The sequence below is a fragment of the Salvelinus sp. IW2-2015 genome, linkage group LG23 (genome assembly GCF_002910315.2).
Source record: "Salvelinus sp. IW2-2015 linkage group LG23, ASM291031v2, whole genome shotgun sequence".
Lineage (NCBI taxonomy): Eukaryota > Metazoa > Chordata > Actinopteri > Salmoniformes > Salmonidae > Salvelinus > Salvelinus sp. IW2-2015.
Genome location: NC_036863.1, coordinates 46,402,982 through 46,424,633, shown reverse-complemented (window position 1 = coordinate 46,424,633; position 21,652 = coordinate 46,402,982). Strand labels below are relative to the sequence as shown.

Below are 21,652 nucleotides of genomic sequence, written 5' to 3'. Positions count from 1 at the left end.
ATGAGTAGTTAATCATGAAACATACACCCCCAGCTTTCTTCTTCCCGGAGAGTTCTTTTTTCCTGTCTGCACGATGTACTGAGAACCCAGCTGGCTGAATGGACGGGGACAGTATATCCTGAGAGAGAGAGGCATGTTTCCCGTGAAACAAAGTATGTTACAATCCCTGATGTCTCTCTGGAAGGAGATCCTCGCCCTGAGCTCATCTACTTTATTATCCAGAGACTGAACATTAGCAAGTAATATACTCTGAAGCGGTGGATGGTGTGCACGCTTCCTGAGTCAGACTAGAAGTCCACTGCAAACACCTCTTCTCCGCCGGCGGTGTTTTGGAGTAGCCTCTGGAATAAGTTAAATTATCCTGGGAGGTACGAACAAAATATCCAATCCGGGAAAGTCGTATTCCTGGTCGTAATGCTAGTTACCGGCCGTATGTAATAACACAAAACATTTTTTGGTCTAATAATGTAAGAAATAACACACAAAAACAAAATACTGCAAAGTTGCTTAGGTTGCTTAGGAGCTATATCTCTCAGTGCCCAAATCAAAATATATTTTAGATTCTTCAAACTAGCCTTTGCCTTGATGACAGCTTTGCATTCTCTCAACCAGCTTCGTGAGTTAGTCACTTCGAATGCTTTTCCAACAGTCTTGAAGGAGTTCCCACATTTGCTGAGCACTTGTTGGCTGCTTTCCCTTCACTCTGCGGTCCAACTCTCCCAAACCATCTCAATTGGGTTGAGGTCGGGTGATTGTGAAGGCCATCTGATTTAACCATCACTCTCTATTCTTCTGTTGAGATGTGTCTGTTACTTGAACTCGGAGGTCCAATCTGAGGTGCAGTTAATTGCCAATTTCTGAGGCTGATAACTCTAATGAACCTATCCTCTGCAGCAGAGGTAACTCTGGGTCTTCCTTTCCTGTGGCGGTCCTCACGAGAGCCAGTTTCATCATAGCGCTTGATGGTTTTTGCTGCACTTGAACAAAGATTCAAATTTCTTAAAATGTTCAGTACTGACTGACCTTCATGTCTTAAAGTAATGATGGACTGTCATTTCTGTTTGCTTATGTGAGATGTTCTTGCCATAATATGGACTTGGTCTTTCACCAAATATGGCTATCTTCTGTATACCACAACACAACTGATTGGCTCAAACGCATTAAGAAGGAAAGAAATTCCACAAATTTACATTTAACAAAGCACACCTGTTAATTGAAATGCATTCCAGGTGACTACCTCATGAAGCTGATTGAGAGAATGCCAAGAGTGAAGGTGGCTACTTTGAAGAATCTCATTAACACTTTTTTGGTTACTACATGATTGTGTTATTTCAGAGGTTTGATGTCTTCACTATTATTCTACAATGTAGAAAATAGGACAAATTTAATTTAAAAAACTTGAATATTAGGTGTGTCCAAACCTTTGACTGGTACTATATATGAAGATACCTTGAGTTTGTGGAACTCCAATGTGGTAATAATGACATGTATATGAACATACCTTGAGTTTGTTGAACTCCAGTGTGTTACTGACTTGTATGAGTTCCTCCATCTGCTTCATCTGGCCCACCTGGGTGTTGGACTCCTTGATGATCTGGAAGAGGGAGAATAACAACAAAGACTGGAGGTGTAGTGGAGCACATTTTGGTAAGGTTTTGTTGGCCCAGTATTTTGAAGAAGTATCCAACAGAAAGACTGCTGTCCATTTCCTAATGGATTTCAAATCTTTTCAACAGGCCTACTTATTTTCAATGGCACATTGTTCATAGTGTATGTGTAATATTTTATACTACATGCATGTCTACAGTGACCAATACGTACTGTTAGGTTCTAATTATCAGAGTAAATAACTCAACGGACACAATGAAAGCTTAACCAAGTTTAATTCTTCCCAGAGGATCAATGCAGCTGCATTAGACAAAACATGTTTCCACCACCACAAGTATATATACTCCAATTTAGCCACTCCTCCTTCTCTCCAATCCTTACATATTTTATGGTTCGACAGGAAGACGAAGTGATTGGGTAATAAACCATTGTGGGGATCTGACCTGACCTCAACCCCGTTGATGCCTAATCCAAAGATCTCCACCCGTATCCCCTATAGCACATATGTCAGAGTCAAGGCCCGCGGGCCACATCCGGCCCGCGAGAAGGTTTTTTACGGCCCCTGGGATGATCTTGATTTATTATTAGAACCGGCCCGCAGACCGCAGCAAGCCGGCAGCCCGCAGATCTTTTACACGCACCAATACTACATTTCCCACAATGCAACGGTGACGCACCGAGCAGTAGGCTGCTTCATTTCAATATTTATTGGCACAGCAGTCGTCAGCATCACAGTAAAATTAACTTTCAGATACCCATCAAAAATGGCAAAACGGAAGGTGGACACTGAGAACCGGGGGTTTCAAACAAGGTGGGAGTCGGAGTATATGTTCACGGAGGTAGCTGGAAAACCTGTGTGTCTTCTGTGTGGAGAAAGTGTGGCGGTACTGAAAGAGTATAATCTGAGACGACATTATGAAACGAAACACGCGGACAAAAACAAGAATATGGACATGGAACAAAGGCTACAAAAGGCAGAGGAATTAAAACGAGGCCTCAAATCTCGACAGGCTCTGTTCAAAAAAGCCAAATCACAAGGCCAGGCTGCTGTCAAGGCCAGTTTTATTTTGGCAGAAGAGATCGCTAAATCAGCCCGGCCATTTACGGAGGGGAATTTCATCAAAAACTGCATGATTAAAGTTTGTGACGAAGTTTGCCCAGAAAAAAGGCAACTCTTTTTAAATGTGAGTCTGAGCAGAAACACCATTGCCGAGAGAGTAGACCAGTTGTCCATCAATCTAAAAGAGCAGCTTGTGAAAAAGGGAAAAGATTTCATTGCATATTCCTTGGCTGTGGATGAGAGCACCGACATTTCTGACATTGCCCAGTTGTCAATTTTCATCCGCGGAGTGGACTCCAGCCTAAGCGTGACAGAGGAGTTTTTGGCTTTACGTCCTATGCATGGCACAACTACGGGGCATGATTTGTATGAAGAGGTGTCAAGATGTGTAAATGAGATGGAGCTGCCTTGGGAAAAACTCGTGGGTTTGACAACCGACGGAGCACCTGCGATGTGTGGACACAGGAGCGGACTGGTGGCGAAGATACGGGAAAAGATGCAAGAGGAAAACGCGACAGGTGAGCTGACAGCTTATCATTGTATCATACACCAGGAAGCGTTGTGCGGTAAAGCCTTGAAAATGGAGCATGTAATGAGCATCATCACGCGCACAGTTAACTTTATCAGAGCCAAAGGTTTGAAACCGCCAGTTCAAGGCATTTCTGACGGAGTTAGAAACGGAGCATGGTGATTTGCCTTATCACACAGAGGTGCGATGGCTAAGCCAGGGAAAGGTGCTTCAAAGATGTTTCGGCTTCGTGAGGAGATTTCTGTTCTTGGACAGCAAAGGGAAAGACACAACACAACTCCGAGACGAAATGTTTCTGTGTGAAATGGCTTTTCTGTGTGACATTACGAGTCATCTGAATGCAATGAACTTGCAGCTGCAGGGTCGGGATCATGTCATCTCTGATATGTACAGTACAGTGAAGGCATTTAAAACCAAACTGACTCTGTGGGAGACGCAGATGCGGAAAGAAAATTTGAGCCACTTTCCCAGCTGCCAGACCATGAAAGAGAAGCTCTCTACCAGTGCGTTCCCGAGCGCACAGTTGGCTGATAAATAGGTATGCTTGCCGTGACTTTCGACGCCGATTTGCTGACTTTGAAGCACAAAAAAGCAGGTTGAACTGCTCGGTAACCCATTTGCTGTTGACGTGGAAAGCTCACCACCAAACCTCCAAATGGAGTTATTGACCTCCAATGCAATGATGCCACTGAGGGCAAAATAGCGGCAGTGGGTGCTGCGGAGTTCGCCCGTTTCCTCCCCGACACAATGCCCCAGCTGCGCATCCAGGCTGCTCAAACGTTGTCTATGTTTGGCAGCACATACCTGTGTGAACAACTGTTTTCTTTGATGAACCTGAACAAAACATCACACAGAAGTCGACTTACTGCTGAACACCTCCACTCAATTCTGAGGATTTCCTCAGCTCAGAGCCTTACCCCGAACATTGATGACTTGTGGAAAAGATGGGACACCACCAAGTATCACCCTCAACCTCAAACAAGTGAACATTACTGTGCAATCACATATTTAGGTTTTTACTCAGTTCAAGTTTAAAAGTTAAAGTTTAATATTTGTTTTCACTGCATGTTACTTCTCCTTAAACAAAGTGTTGTTTTTGATTAATAGATTTTTGCACTTTATTTTATTGTATTTCAATCCAATTATATTTTAAAAAATATTTCAGTTGAGTGATGATAGAAAATTGCTATTATTGTTTTTTTTTTGAAGTAAATTTAGCCCACTTTTGCTAAAATAGAAAATATAGGCTACTGTGGTGCTGAATACCGGTTTCTTTCATTTAATGTTCATGTTATGGGGATTTTTATATAAAGGAAATTTGTCTTTTGTGTCTGTTGAAAATTAAAGATTACTGACAGAGCCATAAGAAAATATTGCTTTATTTATCTGATCATATTGGAATATATTTGTTAGGTTTTCAGTAGGTTCAATTAGGTTCACTAGACTATATGCGTCATTTAAAAWWTTTTCAATGAACATTCGAACAGTCCGGCCCTCGGCTTGTAGCTAAATTTTTTATTTGGCCCTCCGTCCATTTGACTTTGACACCCCTGCCCTATAGCAATCCTGTGACTTCCTCCTGTCCACCCAGCACATTCCAAAGCCATCTGGCTCCTACAGATAACCATTAACTTCTGATGTTAAAACCAGTCTCTAGGATAACAATGTTCCAAGTTTAACCCAGAATCCAACGGTACACTATATATACAGAAGTATGTGGACACCCCAAATTAGTGGATTCGGCTATTTCAGCCACACCCGTTGCTGACAGGTGTATAAAATCGAGCACACAACCATGCGATCTTCATAGACAAACATTGACAGTAGAATTGCCTTACTCAAGAGCTCAGTGACTTTCAACATGGCAACGTCATAGGATGCCACCTTTCCAACAAGTCCGTTCGTAAAATGTCTTCCCTGTTAGAGCTGCCCCGGACATCTCTTCATTCAAAGACTCAACCATGGACACTTACTGACAGTTGTGGCTGCTTTGTGTGATGTATTGTTGTCTCTGCCTTCTTGCCTTTGTGCTGTTGTCTGTGCCCAATGATGTTTGTACTATGTTTTGTGCTGCTACCATGTTGTGTTGCTACCATGCTGTGTTGTCATGTGTTGCTGCATGCTATGTTGTTGTCTTAGGTTTCTCTTTATGTAGTGTTTTGGTGTCTCTTGTCGTGATGTGTGTTTTGTCCTATATTTTTTTTTATCTCAGCCCCTGTCCCCGCAGGAGGCCTTTTGGTAGGCTATCATTGTAAATAAGAATTTATTCTTAACTGACTTGCCTAGTTAAACAAAGTAAAAAATAAAAAAATTAATAAGTGCTGTTATTGTGAAGTGGAAACGTCTAGGGGAGCAACAACAGCTCAGCAGCGAAGTGGTAGACCACACAAGCTCACAGAAAGGGACTGCCTAGTGCTGAAGCGTGTCTGTCCTCGGTTGCAACACTCACTACTGAGTTCCAAACTGCCTCTGGAAGCAACGTCAGCACAATAAGTGTTTGTTGGGAGCTTCATGAAATGGGTCTCCATAGCCGAACAGCCACACACAAGTCTAAGATCGCAATGCCAAGTGTCGGCTGGAGTGGTGTAAAGCTTACCGCCATTGTACTGTGGAGCAGTGGAAATGCGTTCTCTGGAGTGATGAATCACTCTTCACCATTCGGCAGTCCGACAGACCAATCTGAGTTTGGTGGATGCCAGGAGAACGCTACCTGCCCCAATGCATACTTTCAACTGTATACTGTAGTTTGATGGAGAGGAACAATGGTCTGGGGATGTTTTCATGGTTTGAGCTAAGCCACTTAGTTCCAGTAAAGGGAAATTTTAACGCTACAGCACACAATGACATTCGAGATTATTCTGTGCTTCTAACTTTGTGGCAACAGTTTGTAGAAGGCCCTTTCCTATTTCAGCATTACAATGCCACTGTGCACAAAGCGAGGTCCATGCAGAAATGGTGTGTCGAGATCGGTGTGGAAGAACTTGACTGGCCTGCACAGAGCCCTGACCTCAACTCCATCGAATACCTTTGGGATAAATTGGAACGCCGTCTGCGAGCCAGGTCTAATCGCCCAACATCAGTTCTCACCCTCACTAACACTCTTATGGCTGAACGGAAGTCCCTGCAGCAATGTTCCAACACCTGTTGGAAAGCCTTCCCAGAAGAGTGGAGTCTGTTATAGCAGTAAAGGGGGGACCAGTTCCATATTAATGCCCATGATTTTGGAATGAGATGTTCGATGAGCAGGTGTCCACATACCTTTGGTCATATAGTGTATCAAATTGGGGTGGATGGAATAGGTGTTACCTCAGACACGGAGGTCAGGGCTCTAGAGGCAGTGTTCTCCTCCCTAGTTCCCTCTTTAGTCCTCTTCAGGATGTTCTGTGTGGAAAAGCAGACTTAGGCTGTGTCCCAATTGCACCCTTTTCCCTATATATTGAAGTACTTTTGACCAGGACCAATCGGGCTCTGGTCAAAAGTAGTGCACTGTATAGAATAGGGTGCCATTTGGGATGCAGCCGTACAGTAAAGTGAGTGCATACATTTTTTGCATTGCTATGTAATTTGACCTGTGACCTAGAGATGGTGGCAGCCACTGTTACTGACCAGGGCCCGATGCATCTTTCTTACAAACGCCGAAGATGTACCATGCATTTCCCGAAACACCGATGCAACGATGAACGTTCTCTAAGTGCATCGTTGAGGCATTTGTCGATGCCGATAGGATCGAAAGAAAGACAGCGCCGCTCTCGGAACAGTTGTATCCATTGAAATCTTACTAACATTCAAATTATTCCACAATACCGACGATGCTTACCCTGTAATAATGCACTAAATCAAGATTTGGCACGTCATTGAGCACATGTTATTACACATCATGAAATATACTGAGGTAAAATTACAGACAGTAATAGAACTCAATGAAATGAACATGAAATTGATTTCAATATGATTGTAATATATTGGTTTACGTAGCCTAAAGGCCTACAGTATTCAACACTGCAGTCATCTCGGTTTTCATCCTTCGCTTTTTTGTAACAATTGCAAAAGACATTTGCACAACTTTGTATTTGTAGTCAACTTTGTCCAGAAGTTATCGGTGGTCCCAGAGAGACAGATAAACATCTTGATTCTATGTTTAGCGGAGGTTGCCTGTGTATAAAGGGATGTAACATATACAAGGGCAAATGACGCACTTAGCCGTTCTATGAGTGGCTGAGGCAGTCGTTAAGTAACGAGCACTTTCAAGTGTAACTTCAGCAAGAAGTTTAACAATTATCCTATGAAAGTTCTAACAATTAACTTAGCCTTAAAAGATGCTTTTGGGAAATCGGACACTGGATGGCGATGCATGTGATGGAATTACCACTATCTAATTTATTCAAATGATTATTGCATTATGATGATTCTGGGTTGGAGAGATGCAGCCACTGACCTGTACAAGGATCTTGATGCGTGTGATCCTCTGGAAAGGAAGGAGCAGAAAGGAGGAGAAGGGAAGACGACGACATAGAGGAGACTCCTCCAGCCTCCGCATCACCAACGCAAACGGGTTGTTGGTCTGCCTGCAAAGTGGATCGGTGGGTTAACGAATAGTGACGGGAAGGTCGGCTCTTTTTACTGACTCGGATCTTTCCGACTGAATCTTTCGACTGATTTTGTTCATTTGAGTTCAGTAAAGGACGATTCATGCTTTATCGACCAATGCAGAAACCGGAAAGACCAGGCAGAGCATTTACCGCATCGTCTTGCCCCCCCCCCCCCCAAAAAATGAACAATGAGGGCTCCATATAGCTCTGCATTGACATGATTGGTTGACGGTAGGTGGGGTTGGTAAGATCTGTATAAACACAAACTCACTTCCTTGACAACTTCCTTCACAACAGTTCTGCTCCGCAAAGCACACGAAGTATGAATGTCCTGACTTCTGCAGAGGCCGCATCGCAGTAAATGCTGTATGGCCAATGCAGATTCCAGAAAGACCACAAATTGGTTTTAATACCCAGAGCACGCAGGACCCCCTTCCGGTGAACGATGATCTAAAAACAAAATAATCATGATTCTACAAGCCTCTCATTCACATTAGGTGGCTTATTGGAGCTGTCATCTGTGACTGAAACTTATAAAACTGTGCTTCAAACAATGTACATTTGGGATTGCTAGGCATACAAATAAGATCCTTTATTGACACCTTTTAAATTAGGTCTAGTTGCTGCTGCAACCAGACTAGATTGTGAATGACTTGGCGGAATGCAATTGCTTGACTGCCACGAAGGAGATTTGCCCAATAGCCTAGCTATCATTCGCGAACTGCAGCAGCCCCCGAAACTATTCTTCTTGAGTTTGAGAGTTGAGCAGAGGCAGACTGTGTATGTTTTGGTTCTACAAAGCTGTGTCCATCGATAACGTTCAAAAATCAATTGATTGCATTCATTCTTACACCATGCGATCTCACAATGAACACGTACATACTTTTTTTGGGGTGGGAGTGGTCGAGTGGGGATTTTTCCTCTGCCATCTTTTTTTCAGAGGGTGGGTAATGGGTTGTTGTTTTTTTGTGGGTACTTGTAGGTGGAATGGCTTGTCACTGTGTCTACCTCAGGGTTTGTGTGGGGACTCGGGAAAGGGACAGGACCTTATTTAATTCCATTGCTGTTTTGTCTAAATATGTTTTATGAATCATTTCACACCGCTGTCTTGGAATGTAGATGGTTTAAATATGCCTCGCAAGCGGGCTAGCAGCTTAGATTTATTAAGAAGGAAAAATGTTACAAAAATATGTGAATTGACTCGGCAACAAGCAATATCAAGTGATATCCTCGTACAACAAAAAAACAAGAGGGGCAATGATAGTAGTAAAGTGAAATGTACAATTCATTAACTTAGGTCATGACTCTGAGGATATAATAACTTTTATCAAAACTACGATCATTATGCATACGATTGCTCTGGTGTCAGTCTGTGCACCAAACACATTTGAGAAAAACTTCCATGGCTCATTAACAAATATTTTGCAACAATTGTATGATTTCAGACTGATTATTGGTGGTGATTTTAATGCTAAATGGGATCATGTGCGTAATAGAACTGGACCAACAAAAGTGAGAGACCAATAACTATCAACTATGGTGCTATGGTGCTAGGCTGATGAAATCGCAATTATTGACCTCTGGCTCTCTTAATCCTACAGCCAGAGATTTCTATTTTTATTAATTGAGACACCGCAAGAATCAAATATATTTCTTATTCTAAAGATCTGTTTGATAACATTCAAAATGTTGGAATATTACCCACTGCTTTCTCTGACCAAATCAAATCAAATCAAATTTTATTAGTCACATACACATGGTTAGCAGATGTTAATGCGAGTGTAGCGAAATGCTTGTGCTTCTAGTTCCGACAAATGCAGTAATAACCAACAAGTAATCTAACCTAACAATTCCACAACTACTACCTTATACACACACACAAGTTAAAGGATGAAGAATATGTACATAAAGATATATGAATGAGTGGTGGTACCAGAACGGCATGGCAAGATGCAGTAGAATGGTATTAGAGTACGGTATATTACATATGAGATGAGTACTGTAGGGGTATGTAAAATACATAAAGTTGCAAGTTTATACAGTCTAGCTGGCTAGATCGTGTCACAGTAGTACATAATGTACATGCATAGTTAGTATAAGGTACACACTAGCATAACTATGCCAGTTAATCTAGACTTATTTCATAATTCGCAATCACCGCCTAGGACAATGAACCAAGTATATACATATGAGATGGGTAATGTAGGTATGTAACATTATATTTTAAGTGGCATTGTTTAAAGTGGCTAGTGGTACATTTTACATAATTCCATCAATTCCCATTTTTAAAGTGGCTGGAGTTGAGTCAGTATGTTGCAGCGGCCGCTAAATGTTAGTGGTGGCTGTTTAACAGTCTGATAGCCTTGAGATAGAAAGCTGTTTTTCGTCTCTCGGTCCCTGCTTTGATGCACCTGTACTGACCTCGCCTTCTGGATATGGGGAGTGACAGGCAGTGGCTGGGTGGTTGTTTCCTTTGATGATCTTTATGGCCTTCTGTGACATCGGGTGTTAGGTGTCCTGGAGGGCAGGTAGTTTGCCCCCGGTGATGCGTTCTGCAGACCTCACTACCCTCTGGAGAGCCTTACGGTTGTGGCGGAGCAGTTGCCGTACCAGGCGGTGATAACAGCCCGACAGGATGCTCTCGATTGTGCATCTGTAGAAGTTGTTGATGCTTTTGGTGACAAGCCGAATTTCTTCAGCCTCCTGAGGTTGAAGAGGCGCTGCTGCGCCTTCTTCACAACGCTGTCTGTGTGGGTGGACCAATCAGTTGTCCTGATGTGTACACCGAGGAACTTAAACTTTCCACCTTCTCCTACTGACCGTCGATGTGGATAGGGGGGTGCTCCCTCTGCTGTTTCCTGAAGTCCACAATCATCTCCTTTGTTTTGTTGACGTTGAGTGTGAGGTTATTTTCTGACAACCACACTCCGAGGGCCCTCACCTCCTCCCTGTAGGCCGTCTCGTCGTTGTTGGTATAATCAAGCCTACCACTGTAGTGTCATCCGCAAACTTGATTGAGTGAGTGGAGGCGTGCATGCCACGCAGTCGTGGGTGAACAGGAGTACAGGAGAGGGCTCAGAACGCACCCTTGTGGGCGCCCAGTGTTGAGGATCACGGGGGATGTTGTTACCTACCCTCACCACCTGGGGGCGGCCCGTCAGGAGGTCCAGACCCAGTTGCACAGGGCGGGTCGAGACCCAGGTCTCGAGCTTGATGACGAGTTTGGAGGGTACTATGGTGTTAAATGCTGAGCTGTAATCGATGAACAGCATTCTCACATGGGTTTTCCTCTTGTCCAGATGGGTTAGGGCAGTGTGCAGTGTGGTTGCGATTGCGTCGTCGTGTACCTATTGGGTCGGTAAGCAAATTGGAGTGGGTCTAGGTGTCCGGTAGGGTGGAGGTGATATGGTCCTTGACTAGTCTCTCAAAGCACTTCATGATGACGGAAGTGAGTGCTACGGGCGGTAGTCGTTATGCTCAGTTACCTTAGCTTTCTTGGAACAGGAACAATGGTGGCCCTCTTGAGCATGTGGGAACAGCAGACTGGGATAAGGATTGATTGAATATGTCCCGTAAACACACCAGCCAGCTGGTCTGCGCATGCTCTGAGGACGCGGCTGGGAATGCCGTCTGGGCCTGCAGCCTTGCGAGGGTTAACACGTTTAAATGTTTTACTCACCTCGGCTGCAGTGAAGGAGAGCCCGCAGGTTTTGGTAGGGGGCCGTGTCAGTGGCACTGTATTGTCCTCAAAGCGGGCAAAAAAGTTGTTTAGCCTGTCTGGGAGCAAGACATCCTGGTCCGCGACGGGGCTGGACCACAAGGGTATTTTATGCAAAGCCTCTCTTGGTGAAATCCTCAGCTCATGTCTCAGATGGAAGAGCAATTATCTGAATTCATTGGTATAAACAATGACTGTTCAGGGCCCTCGAATACTGTGGTATGCGGTCAAAGGTTTTATTAGCTCATACTCTACCTCGTATTAATCTAATTTAAACAATGACAAATGACTGATTTGGAATATAAATGATCACCACTAGAAACAAAAATGCACTCTGACGTCTCCACAAGCTATTCTTGATCAGTAGACTGTCAGAAAATAACTTAATTATTCACATAGACACTGGGCAGAATCTCAGTTTCCTGAAACACTTCTATTATTTTCATGGGGCTCGCCCAAGCCTTCTATTAGCCCGGAGTCTATGTGCCAACCAAAACTTAAAAAATATAACTAATCAATGGACGCCATCATACACTCTGACCCAGTATTAATACATTCCGGGACTTTACATAGATCAGAGATCCCACATGATAATGATGATAAACGTATCTCCTTACTCCGTGACGTTCAACTGCCACAGCATCACCCTGATGCTCATTTCCTGCAACACTAGAGGCACTTGTTACTCCATATTACTCTGATTTGAGCTAAAAAAAAAATATCCAAACAATGAATACCAGGAAATCACAGTTATTTGTATCTTTTAAGGTCAACTACTCCTAGACATTATTCATTATTTCAGTAATATGGGCTCCTTCAATAATATTTCAGTAATATGGGCTCCCTACACTGCTATAATTTCACTGGCTCTATATTTTTTGGGGGTCTATAAATACTGACTCTCCATCCCCTACGTATATTTTCATTAGACGCAGAAAAAGCGCCTATAATGGGAATTGTTATGGCTCGTCCTACGACGTATGGGAATTGTTATGGCTCGTCCTACGACGTATGGGAATTGTTATGGCTCGTCCTACGACGTATGGGAATTGGTGAACAATTCATATCCATGATCCAAGTCCTTTATACCAATGCCATGCTACCAACTGGCAAAATACGGCCATCCCACTTCAACATAGGCGGATCTTGTTGCCAAGATTGCCAGAGTCCTTTGGTATTTGCTTTATCCCCCGAACCGCTTGTGCAAGTGGTCCGACAGTCACAACATTATGATCCCATTACTGTACTTGGCACAGACCACCACATACTGTATCTCTCTATGCAGATGATAAACTGCTCTATGTTGGCAACGCACCTCAGTCATTACCTAAACTTCTCAGCGTTTTTAATAACTACAGCTTTATATCTGGCTATAAAAACTGGACAAAATCTGCTCGATTACCCCTTGAACTAGGCAATGTGTAATTCACAGCTGCCTCTAAACATTCCCAGAGTCCAGCATTTCCGCAAACTGGAAATAGAAATCTATCCTTCTTTCTAGTCAATAGTCAAAAACAACTTCAATACCATGTTAAGAAGCATAGAGTCGGATGTGGAAAGATGGGAGCAAATCCCAAACTCATTCCAGGCTCAAGACTCGATCATTAAAATGAAAATACTGCCAAGAATCAACTTTTATACTTCCATGATCCCTCTTTCACCACCATCAGTAGATTGGGATAGGCTACATTCATTGCTTGACAAATTCATTTGGAAGAGGACCTCCCTCATGTTAAATTCTCTACCCTTCAGTTGGAAAAATGTGCAGGTGACCAAAACCGGTGGCCAAATCTTATTTTACGCCCTCTGTATTCATGGCTAAATCCTAATACCACTGTATCCCGGCGCCCCCTGGAGGAAAATCGAGTTGCCCTTCACAGACTCCGAGACATAACCCATTCTGATATCCCACGCAAACACTGCAAACTCAAATTTGGCACTGACGTTTCGCAACTTATTTCAGTCTGGCACCTGTTTGGAAAACATATCTCTTTTCCTCAATGGTCTCAGACATTACTGAAGGCTACTGTTTCCGTGCATTACTAGACCTCCAGAAACCTGGCACTTCCTTTTTCTATTACTTACAGCTCTGTTCCGCTTTGCATGCCTATGGGGGAAAGAATGCTCTATATACCCAACTCACAAATTGTTTATTCAGTACACAGGGATTTATTTTCGAAATGACATTGTCTGTTAATCACAATTACCCACAAAGCAATTCCTTCCCATGCTTCTTGGAAGAAAGACCAATCCATGCGTACTACTGTAATCAATTGGACCAGAGCGTGATCCAATATATAAATTGCTTCAAGAATCTCCGATCATCAAATAAAACATTACAATTTTGCCCATAGGATTTACTGCACAACAATCTCCAAATTGCTCACTGTGCCCTCAGGGGGTTCCTGGCAATTTTTTTTCATTTCTGGAGATGTGTTTCATCCTGTTTCTCTGACATAATGGGGAGAAATGTTCCATGTTCACCATCTATTTTTACTGTTAAATGATGACACTACTTTGGACCTGTCTCTCAAGCAGTGACATATTTGTCTGGCTGGATTAACAGCAGCCAACAAACGATAGCCTCAAGTTGGTGGGCTCCTGCATTTTCAAACAGACATCAGTGGTTGCTGTCATTCAAAGACATTATAAACATGGAAATATCTGTAGCACATATGCATGAGGCTTGCGAAAGAAACATAACAGCTCTTTCATCAGCATGTGACTCAGTAAGATTGCTAGTATGAACTACTAATCTAACTATTAGTTAGGGAAGTCCTGTGAGTGGGAGGGACATGTTTGTCTTGTTCTTGTTCCGTCTGTTAATTTGTCCATGTGTACTTGTTTTACCAATAACAATAAAAAACATTTGTAGACAAAAAAAACAAAAAATATGCTGGAGTACAGAGCAAAATGTGAAAATGTTACGTCACTGTCCAAATACATAAGAGGGAAGCTATCATTTCAAATGTGGCTCTATGCTCCAGCATTTTGGATTGGAGATCAAATATTTTGTATGAGGTGACAAAAGGTCACCTTTTATTTGAGGGTATTTTCATACATATGTTTTACCGTTTAGAAATGTATCTAGCCCCCGAAGAAGTCATAAGTATTTGGACAAATTCTCTTATAGTACTGTATATTCAGTTCAGTATTTCGTCCCATATTCCTTGCATGCAATGACTACATCAAGCTTGTGACTCTACAAACTTGTTGGATGCATTTGCAGTTTGTTTTGGTTGTGTTTTGGGTTATGTTTTGCCCAATAGTCTTAAGATAAATAAATATATTTATTTATTTCAAAACTCAGAAGCACACAATCCATAAGTACATGGGCCTTATAAGGTGTTGTGGGTGAACTTATTTACTCACATGAGGGAGCTGTAGGCCCTCTCCTGGTAACCCTGGTTACGGATGTAATCAATGTAGACTGAGAAGTCGTACAGGGCGTATTGGTGGATGATGTCACACACATCAGTTATCAGAATGTTCTCATCGATCCTATTCAGAAGATCCTTCAGGAACCTGTGAGAAGAATTTGAGTGAGGGATGTTTCAACTTACGTAGGTTGGATCTCTCTTTCTTTGCAGTCCCCTGTATCATCCTTTCTCTAGTCCCTCTCACTCCCTCCCCCTCTCTCTCCAAACCCTCTCCCCATCCCCTCTCTTTCCATCCACTCTCCTTCTATCCCCTCTCCCTCCATCCCCTCTCTCTCCTTCCCTCCCGCCTTCCCACCACTCCTCCTCCATCTGTCTGTTTTCCAGACAACATTTACCTCTGGCTGACCTCATACACTTGGAGTATGTTGGAGAAGAGGGTCTTCTTGTCATGGATCACCAGTGTGTCATCAAGGTCCCGACACATTAGGAAGTGATCAGTGAGAACGTTCAGTGAGTGGAGGTACGAGGCTTCCGATGTCAATACTTCAAACATGCTCTGATAGAAAAAACATTAGTGAAATATTGTTGAACTGTTAAGAAAATGTTTCACATAGGAATTTGGTACGATAAAGGACTGGTATAAAGGACTGGTAACTGACAATATAACTGACTCCTCTCTCTCCTCTCCCCTCCTTTCCTCACCCCGTCCTCCCATTCCCACATATCCACCCTTCCCTCCTTCTCCTTCCCTCCCTCCTCCCCCTGCCCTTCCCTCTCCCCTCCCCTCTCCTCCTCCCCTCCTCTCACCTCCTGTCTCTGCAGCTCCTCTGGACTGAGTCTCTCCAGGATCCCACTGTCTCTGACCACCGGTAACTCCTGCCACAGTGTGACCTCCGCGGAGTCCAAAAAAATAATCATATATATGATATTATTATCCCCAAAAAATCATCATATTCGAGTGCTGGCCTTTTTCATTTTTATGTGATACATTTTTGGTTCAAAACACCCTTTTTACTTGTTTACAGGAGAGGATTTAGAGTTGAGCACTCTCATTTTTTACTGAGACTGACCTCTGCGGGGCCCTTCCTGGCCCTGGAGGACTGGCCCATAGGGGCCCCTAAGGACCCACCGCCCCTCAGCCTCATATGGAGGTCCACGGTGGCCCTGCTGGCACTCCGGCTGATGCTCTGGAGCTGGATCGCCTCCTTGATGGACTTAGCCTGGTAGATCTGGTACAGAGGTTCTGAGAGTGGAGGGGAGGGGGTTGGCAGTGGTGGGGTGAGGTGAGGTGGGGGAGCAATAACGAGGGAGGAGGGGGGGAGAGAGAGGGCCAGGGAGAGATATTCAGGGTCAGAGAGAGAGAGGAAGAGAGGAGAGGTAAAAAGATACACTGAGTAAACAAAACATTAAGAACACCTGCTCTCTGCATGACATAGACTGACCAGGTCAATTCAGGTGAAAGCTATGATCCCTTATTGATGTCACTTGTTAAATCTGCTTCAATCAGTGTCGATTAAGGGGAGGAGACAGGATAAAGAATGATTTTTAAGCCTTGAGATATGGATTGTGTAGGTGTGTCATTCAGAGGGTGAATGGGCAAGACAACATATTTAAGTGCCTTGGAACAGGGTACGGTAGTAGGTGCCAGGCGCACTGGTTTGTGTCAAGAACTGCAATGCTGCTGGGTTTTTCCACGCTCAACAGTTACCCGTGTGTATCAAGAATGCGTGCAACTCAATATGTGTTCCTATTTGGTATACTCGGTGTATATATCTCTGTGTTGTAATATCAGAAATAAAACAAAACCGAGAGTCTGTACCGTCCAGCCTCAAAGGTCCCCAGTCTGAGGAGATCCTCCTGGGACGATCTGCCTGTTCCTGTGGCCTGTGGAAGCACAATGCTGAATGTAAAACATATCTATCAATCTTTTAAACGTTTGAGATGATTCATAGCATAGATGTAAACACATGTACAGTGTTTGTGTTGTACTGTATGTTGAGAGTTGCTTCTATGGCAGCTCAGACTTACTCCTCTATGTCCTCCTCGTCCACAGTCACCCAGTCATCCCTAACATCAGCATCTGGGAGGGAAAGTGGTGATTTCATCTGGTTTCTAATATTTCTCCATTGATTCATTATTCAATTGTGAGCATTTTCCCCATATAAATAGAATTTCTAGATTCATAACCAAATCAACCATAAAATCCATATTTTAAAGTTCTTCTTCTACCCACCTGTGGATGAGCGTCGCCTGGGACAGCTAGGGCCACTGGGCTCAGGGTTAGGAGGAAGAGGTTTCATTGGAATCTGAGGTCTGAGTTGAGGAGGGCGGGGCATGATGGGGCTGGGGAGAAGGCGGAGATCATGTAAAACAGGAAGTGGAGGCAGAGGTCGCAGGATTGGCTGATGGGAGTTGCCATTGGAGATGGAGGGAGGAGTCTGAGGGGAAGGGGTACTCTTCTGGATGTCTGACTTTGAAATTGAGGTTAGTAGGCCAGAGCGAGAGGGAGTGGACATGCTCTGGAGAAGGATTCTTTGGAGATGATCCTTCGGAGGAGAGGGATGCTGCGTCTTGTGTGTCAGTGGAGGTTTCATCAGGCGTGGGGGTGGGGGTGGGGGTGGATGTGGTTCTTCTCTGTCAAACATGGGCATGGCCTCATATGTAACCTCATCATATGTCTCAGTTTTGTTTTGAGGGGGTCTAATCTGCTTGGTGTGTGAGCTGTGCTGGTGTGAGCTGTGCTGGTGTGAGCTGTGCTGGTGTGAGCTGTGCTGTGAGCAGATCATCAGGGCCAGGGAAGATTCTGCATTGGATGATGTGTTATGTTTTGAAGGGAAAGATCTCTGGCTGTTATTCTCGCTGACCTCGTGAACTCTGACCTCTCTGTGCTCACTGAACACTGCAGCTGTCTCTGTCTGGCACCCTGTCTGACTTTTCCCCCCTCGCTCATCTGCTCTGAAAGGTCCCAACATCTCTTCATTCACCTCCTTCCTCTCTCTCTTCTGGTCCTCATTCCCTTGTTTTTCTTTCTCTTCATCCCCTGCCACGTCTATGTAGTCATCTTCCTCCTCTTCCTTCCCCTCCTTCACCACCCTCTTCTGGTGCTCATTTCCTCGTTTGTCTTTTTCTTCATCCCCTATCACCTCTAAATAGTTATCTTCCTCTTCCTCCAGGGGAACCCAGACTAACTTCATGCCAGTTCTCCTCAGGTGACAGATGCACTGGCACTGTGCCGTGTTGCCATGGTGACCACTAGGGGTGGCTGCCGAGCCTGTGGTTTGTCCGCTCTCAATGGCAACACACACAGGCGCTTCATCCACCTCACTACCATCGGGAGCTGAAAGACAGTGCGTGATATTGTGTTGTGAGTCTGAAATACACTGTGCTTGTTTGTTCATTTGTTACTTACTTAGTGCAACATTATTATATCAAATAATCCATTCCATGTGAACCTAACCTCGGCACCCAGAACCAAATCTCCCGCTACTCAATTTTTACATTGATGTCACAAGAGACTACTTGGAACATAAAACAGATTCTGTACGTCTGAGACATGATCGTTATTTACTCTTTCTCTTCCTCATAGACCTATGGACATGGATATATAGGAACATCAATATACCACAAGGTTTTCTCTGTTCCTTCATGTGCAGCAACGCACCCTTTCTCACGTAATTCGTTGTCAGAAAATAGCGCTGACTTCTAATCATTTTACAAAGGAACGTTCTGAGGTTAAGAGATGTGACTCGGCTTACCTGATCTGTTTCCTCGTCCATGTCCAGGTGTGAGAAGGGTGCACGGATGGTTGTCTGTCTCCTGCCCCAGGGGCACGGCAACACTCTGTGCTGTAGGTTGTGTGTGAGGGCCAGAACGTGGCTTTCTCAATGGAACCGGAGGTGGTATGATGCTGAGTTCCACAGAAGGGCTCATTATTATAGCATCATAGTCGGCCTGCCGGGCCCTTGTCTGTCCTCTGTTACTGTCTGCCTGCTGTCCTGCCTCTGTCCTTGTCCTTGTCCACCCCAGCACCCCACCGTCTCCCTGCTTTGCCCCAGTCACGGTCTCTGCCCCTGCCTCTACCCCTGTTCTTGTCTCTAGTCCTGCCTGCCCCATCACCTCATTCTCCTGGCTGCTGAACTTACGCACAATCCTCTTCACCTTCCCCTCCGGTGGTTGATGTTGTTTCCTCTCCTGGCTCCTCTCCCCTGATGGGGGTTGGTTCGGGTTTGGTCTGTTCTGGTTTCTGGTCTGGAAGTGGTTTGGGATGTTTGGCCCCAAGGGTTTGAGGTTGGAAGGATTTGGGGGAACGACGGCTCTGGGTCGAAGTCTGGACTTCATTAACAACAAGAACATTGATTAAAAACTTTATTATCAAAGCAATTATTCTTATGACTCACCACTATTTGTTACTTTTACACTGAAAAAAAATATAAACACAACATGTAAAGTGTTGGTCCCATGTTTCATGAGCTGAAATAAAAGATCCCTGACATTTTCCATAGGCACAAAAAAATTGTATTTCTCTCAAATGTGGCATATACACAAGCTGAATAAACTGCATAATGATTACACAGGTGCACTTGTGCCGGGGGGCAATAAAAGTCCACTCTAAAATGTACAGTTTTGTCACACAACACAATGCCACAGATCTCAAGTTGCCAGATAGTCTCATGCCATCAGAGCTGTTGCCAGATAATTGAATGTTCATTTCTCTAACATAAGCCACCTCCAAAGTTGTTTTCGAGATGAACTTGGCAGCACATCCAACCGGCCTCACAACCGCAGACCACATCCGGCTTCTTCAACTACAGGATCGTCTGAGACCAGCCACTCGGACAGCTGATGAAACTGTTGGTTTGCACGATTAAAGAATCTCTGCACATATCGGCGTTGTGTGGGCGAGCGGTTTGCTGATGTGAACAGAGCGCACCCATGGTGGCAGTGTGGTTATGGTACGGGCAGGCATAAGCTATGGACAACGAACAAAATTGCATTTTATCGATGGCAATTTGAATGCACAGAGATACTGAAAAGGAGGGGGACAACAATCCACAAGCCACAATCAACAGCATGATCAACTCTATGCAAAACAGATGTGTTGCGCTGCGTGAGGCAAATAGTGGTCAAACCAGATACTGACTGGTTTTCTGATCCACGCCCCTACTGTTTTTATGTATCTTTGACCAACAGCTTCATATCTGTATTCCTAGTCATGTGAAATCCATAGATTAGGGCCTACATTTATTTCAATTGACTGATTTGCTTATATGAACTGTAACTCAGTAAAATCCTTGAAATTGTATCAAGTTGCTTTTATATTTTTGTTCAGTGCAGCTGAAAAGGGCCTCCGCTATTACTCTCTAGATCTTTGAAACGCTACGTAGATCAGCTGGGAAAATAAGTTAAAGATCACCACAAGGGAGTTGACACAGGAGAACTCAATCACTTTCATAAAATGATCATTCAGCAGACACGTTAATCCAAAGCATCATAAATAACTGTCGGTGACACTTTCAGCATGTGAAGTTGAACCATGAAGTTGAATAGGGTGCCAATTGGGACGCCAGAATGACTTTGATGATAATTAGTAGATATTATGAATATTTACATACCCCGATCATGTCTTTTCCTGCAATGCAGTCCTCTGTGAGACTGAGAGTGGTGTGCTGTAGACTACTTTCATTTTACAGTGGGCCAGATAGGGGGTCACTTCTGCGTTTTGTCTGTAGATTTACCCCGTACTCTTTTAGTCATAGGGGAAGTCCTTAAAAGGGAAGTTCACCCAAAAACACTTCTGGGCCCTTTATAACAGTTGCCTGGTCGTTTGTCAGTTCCCCAGACAGTTTTTCGGGTCATTGCTTCAGTATTTAGATGTACAGTGCATTCGGAAAGTATTCAGACCCCTTGACTTTTTCCACATTTTGTTATGTTACAGCCATATTCTAAAATGTATTAAATATTTTCCCCCCTCATCAATATACCCCATAATGACAAAGCAAAAACAGTTTTTTAGATCATTAAAAATATATATATATATTACATTTATGTAGGTATTCAGACTCTTTACTCAGTACTTTGTTGAAGCACCTTTGGGAGTGATTAAAGCCTCGAGTCTTCTTGGATATGATGCTACAAGCATGGCACATCTGTATTTGGGGAGTTGCTCCCAATCTTCTCTGCAGATCCTCTGAAGCTATGTCACGTTGGATGGGGAATGCCTGGCCATGCAGTCATGGGTGAACAGGGAGTACAGGAGGGGACTGAGCATGCACCCCTGAGGGGCCCCCGTGTTGAGGATCAGCTTGGCATATGTGTTGTTACCTACCCTTACCACCTGGGGGCGGCCCGTCAGGGAGTCCAGGATCCAACTGCATGGGGGAGGTGTTTAGTCCAAGGGTCCTTAGCTTAGTGATGAGCTTTGAGGGCACTATGGTGTTGAACGCTGAGCTGTAGTCAATGAAAAGCCTACTCACAAAGGTGTTCCTTTTTGTCCAGGTGGGAAAGGGCAGTGTGGAGTGCAACAGAAATTGCATCATCTATGGATCTGTTGGGGCGGTATGCAAATTGAAGTGGGTCTAGGGTTTCTGGGATAATGGTGTTGATGTGAGCCATGACCAGCCTTTCAAAGCACTTCATGGCTACAGACGTGAGTGCTACAGGTCGGTAGTCATTTAGACATGTTACCTTAGTGTTATTAAACACAGGGACTATTGTGGTCTGCTTGAAACATGTTGGTATTACAGACTCAGACAGGGAGAGGTTGAAAAT

General features: G+C 43.9%; 1 protein-coding gene across 1 annotated transcript in view; it reads right to left on the bottom strand.

Moving 5' to 3' along the window:
- LOC111951199 (rho guanine nucleotide exchange factor 15) overlaps positions 1–20,556 on the bottom strand; it is a 32,444-nt gene extending 11,888 nt beyond the window's left edge. The window contains exons 1-12 of the mRNA XM_023969264.2: positions 20,497–20,556; positions 18,640–19,216; positions 17,118–18,221; positions 16,913–16,964; positions 16,704–16,768; positions 15,955–16,127; positions 15,692–15,775; positions 15,280–15,440; positions 14,877–15,029; positions 7,633–7,762; positions 6,504–6,578; positions 1,502–1,594 (exon numbers count right to left, since the gene is read on the bottom strand). Coding sequence (XP_023825032.1) covers positions 1,502–1,594; positions 6,504–6,578; positions 7,633–7,762; positions 14,877–15,029; positions 15,280–15,440; positions 15,692–15,775; positions 15,955–16,127; positions 16,704–16,768; positions 16,913–16,964; positions 17,118–18,221; positions 18,640–19,216; positions 20,497–20,505 — 2,676 coding nt within the window. The 5' untranslated portion in view covers positions 20,506–20,556. The remainder of the gene's footprint in view (positions 1–1,501; positions 1,595–6,503; positions 6,579–7,632; positions 7,763–14,876; positions 15,030–15,279; positions 15,441–15,691; positions 15,776–15,954; positions 16,128–16,703; positions 16,769–16,912; positions 16,965–17,117; positions 18,222–18,639; positions 19,217–20,496) is intronic.
- Between the last annotated feature and the right edge of the window lie 1,096 nt (positions 20,557–21,652).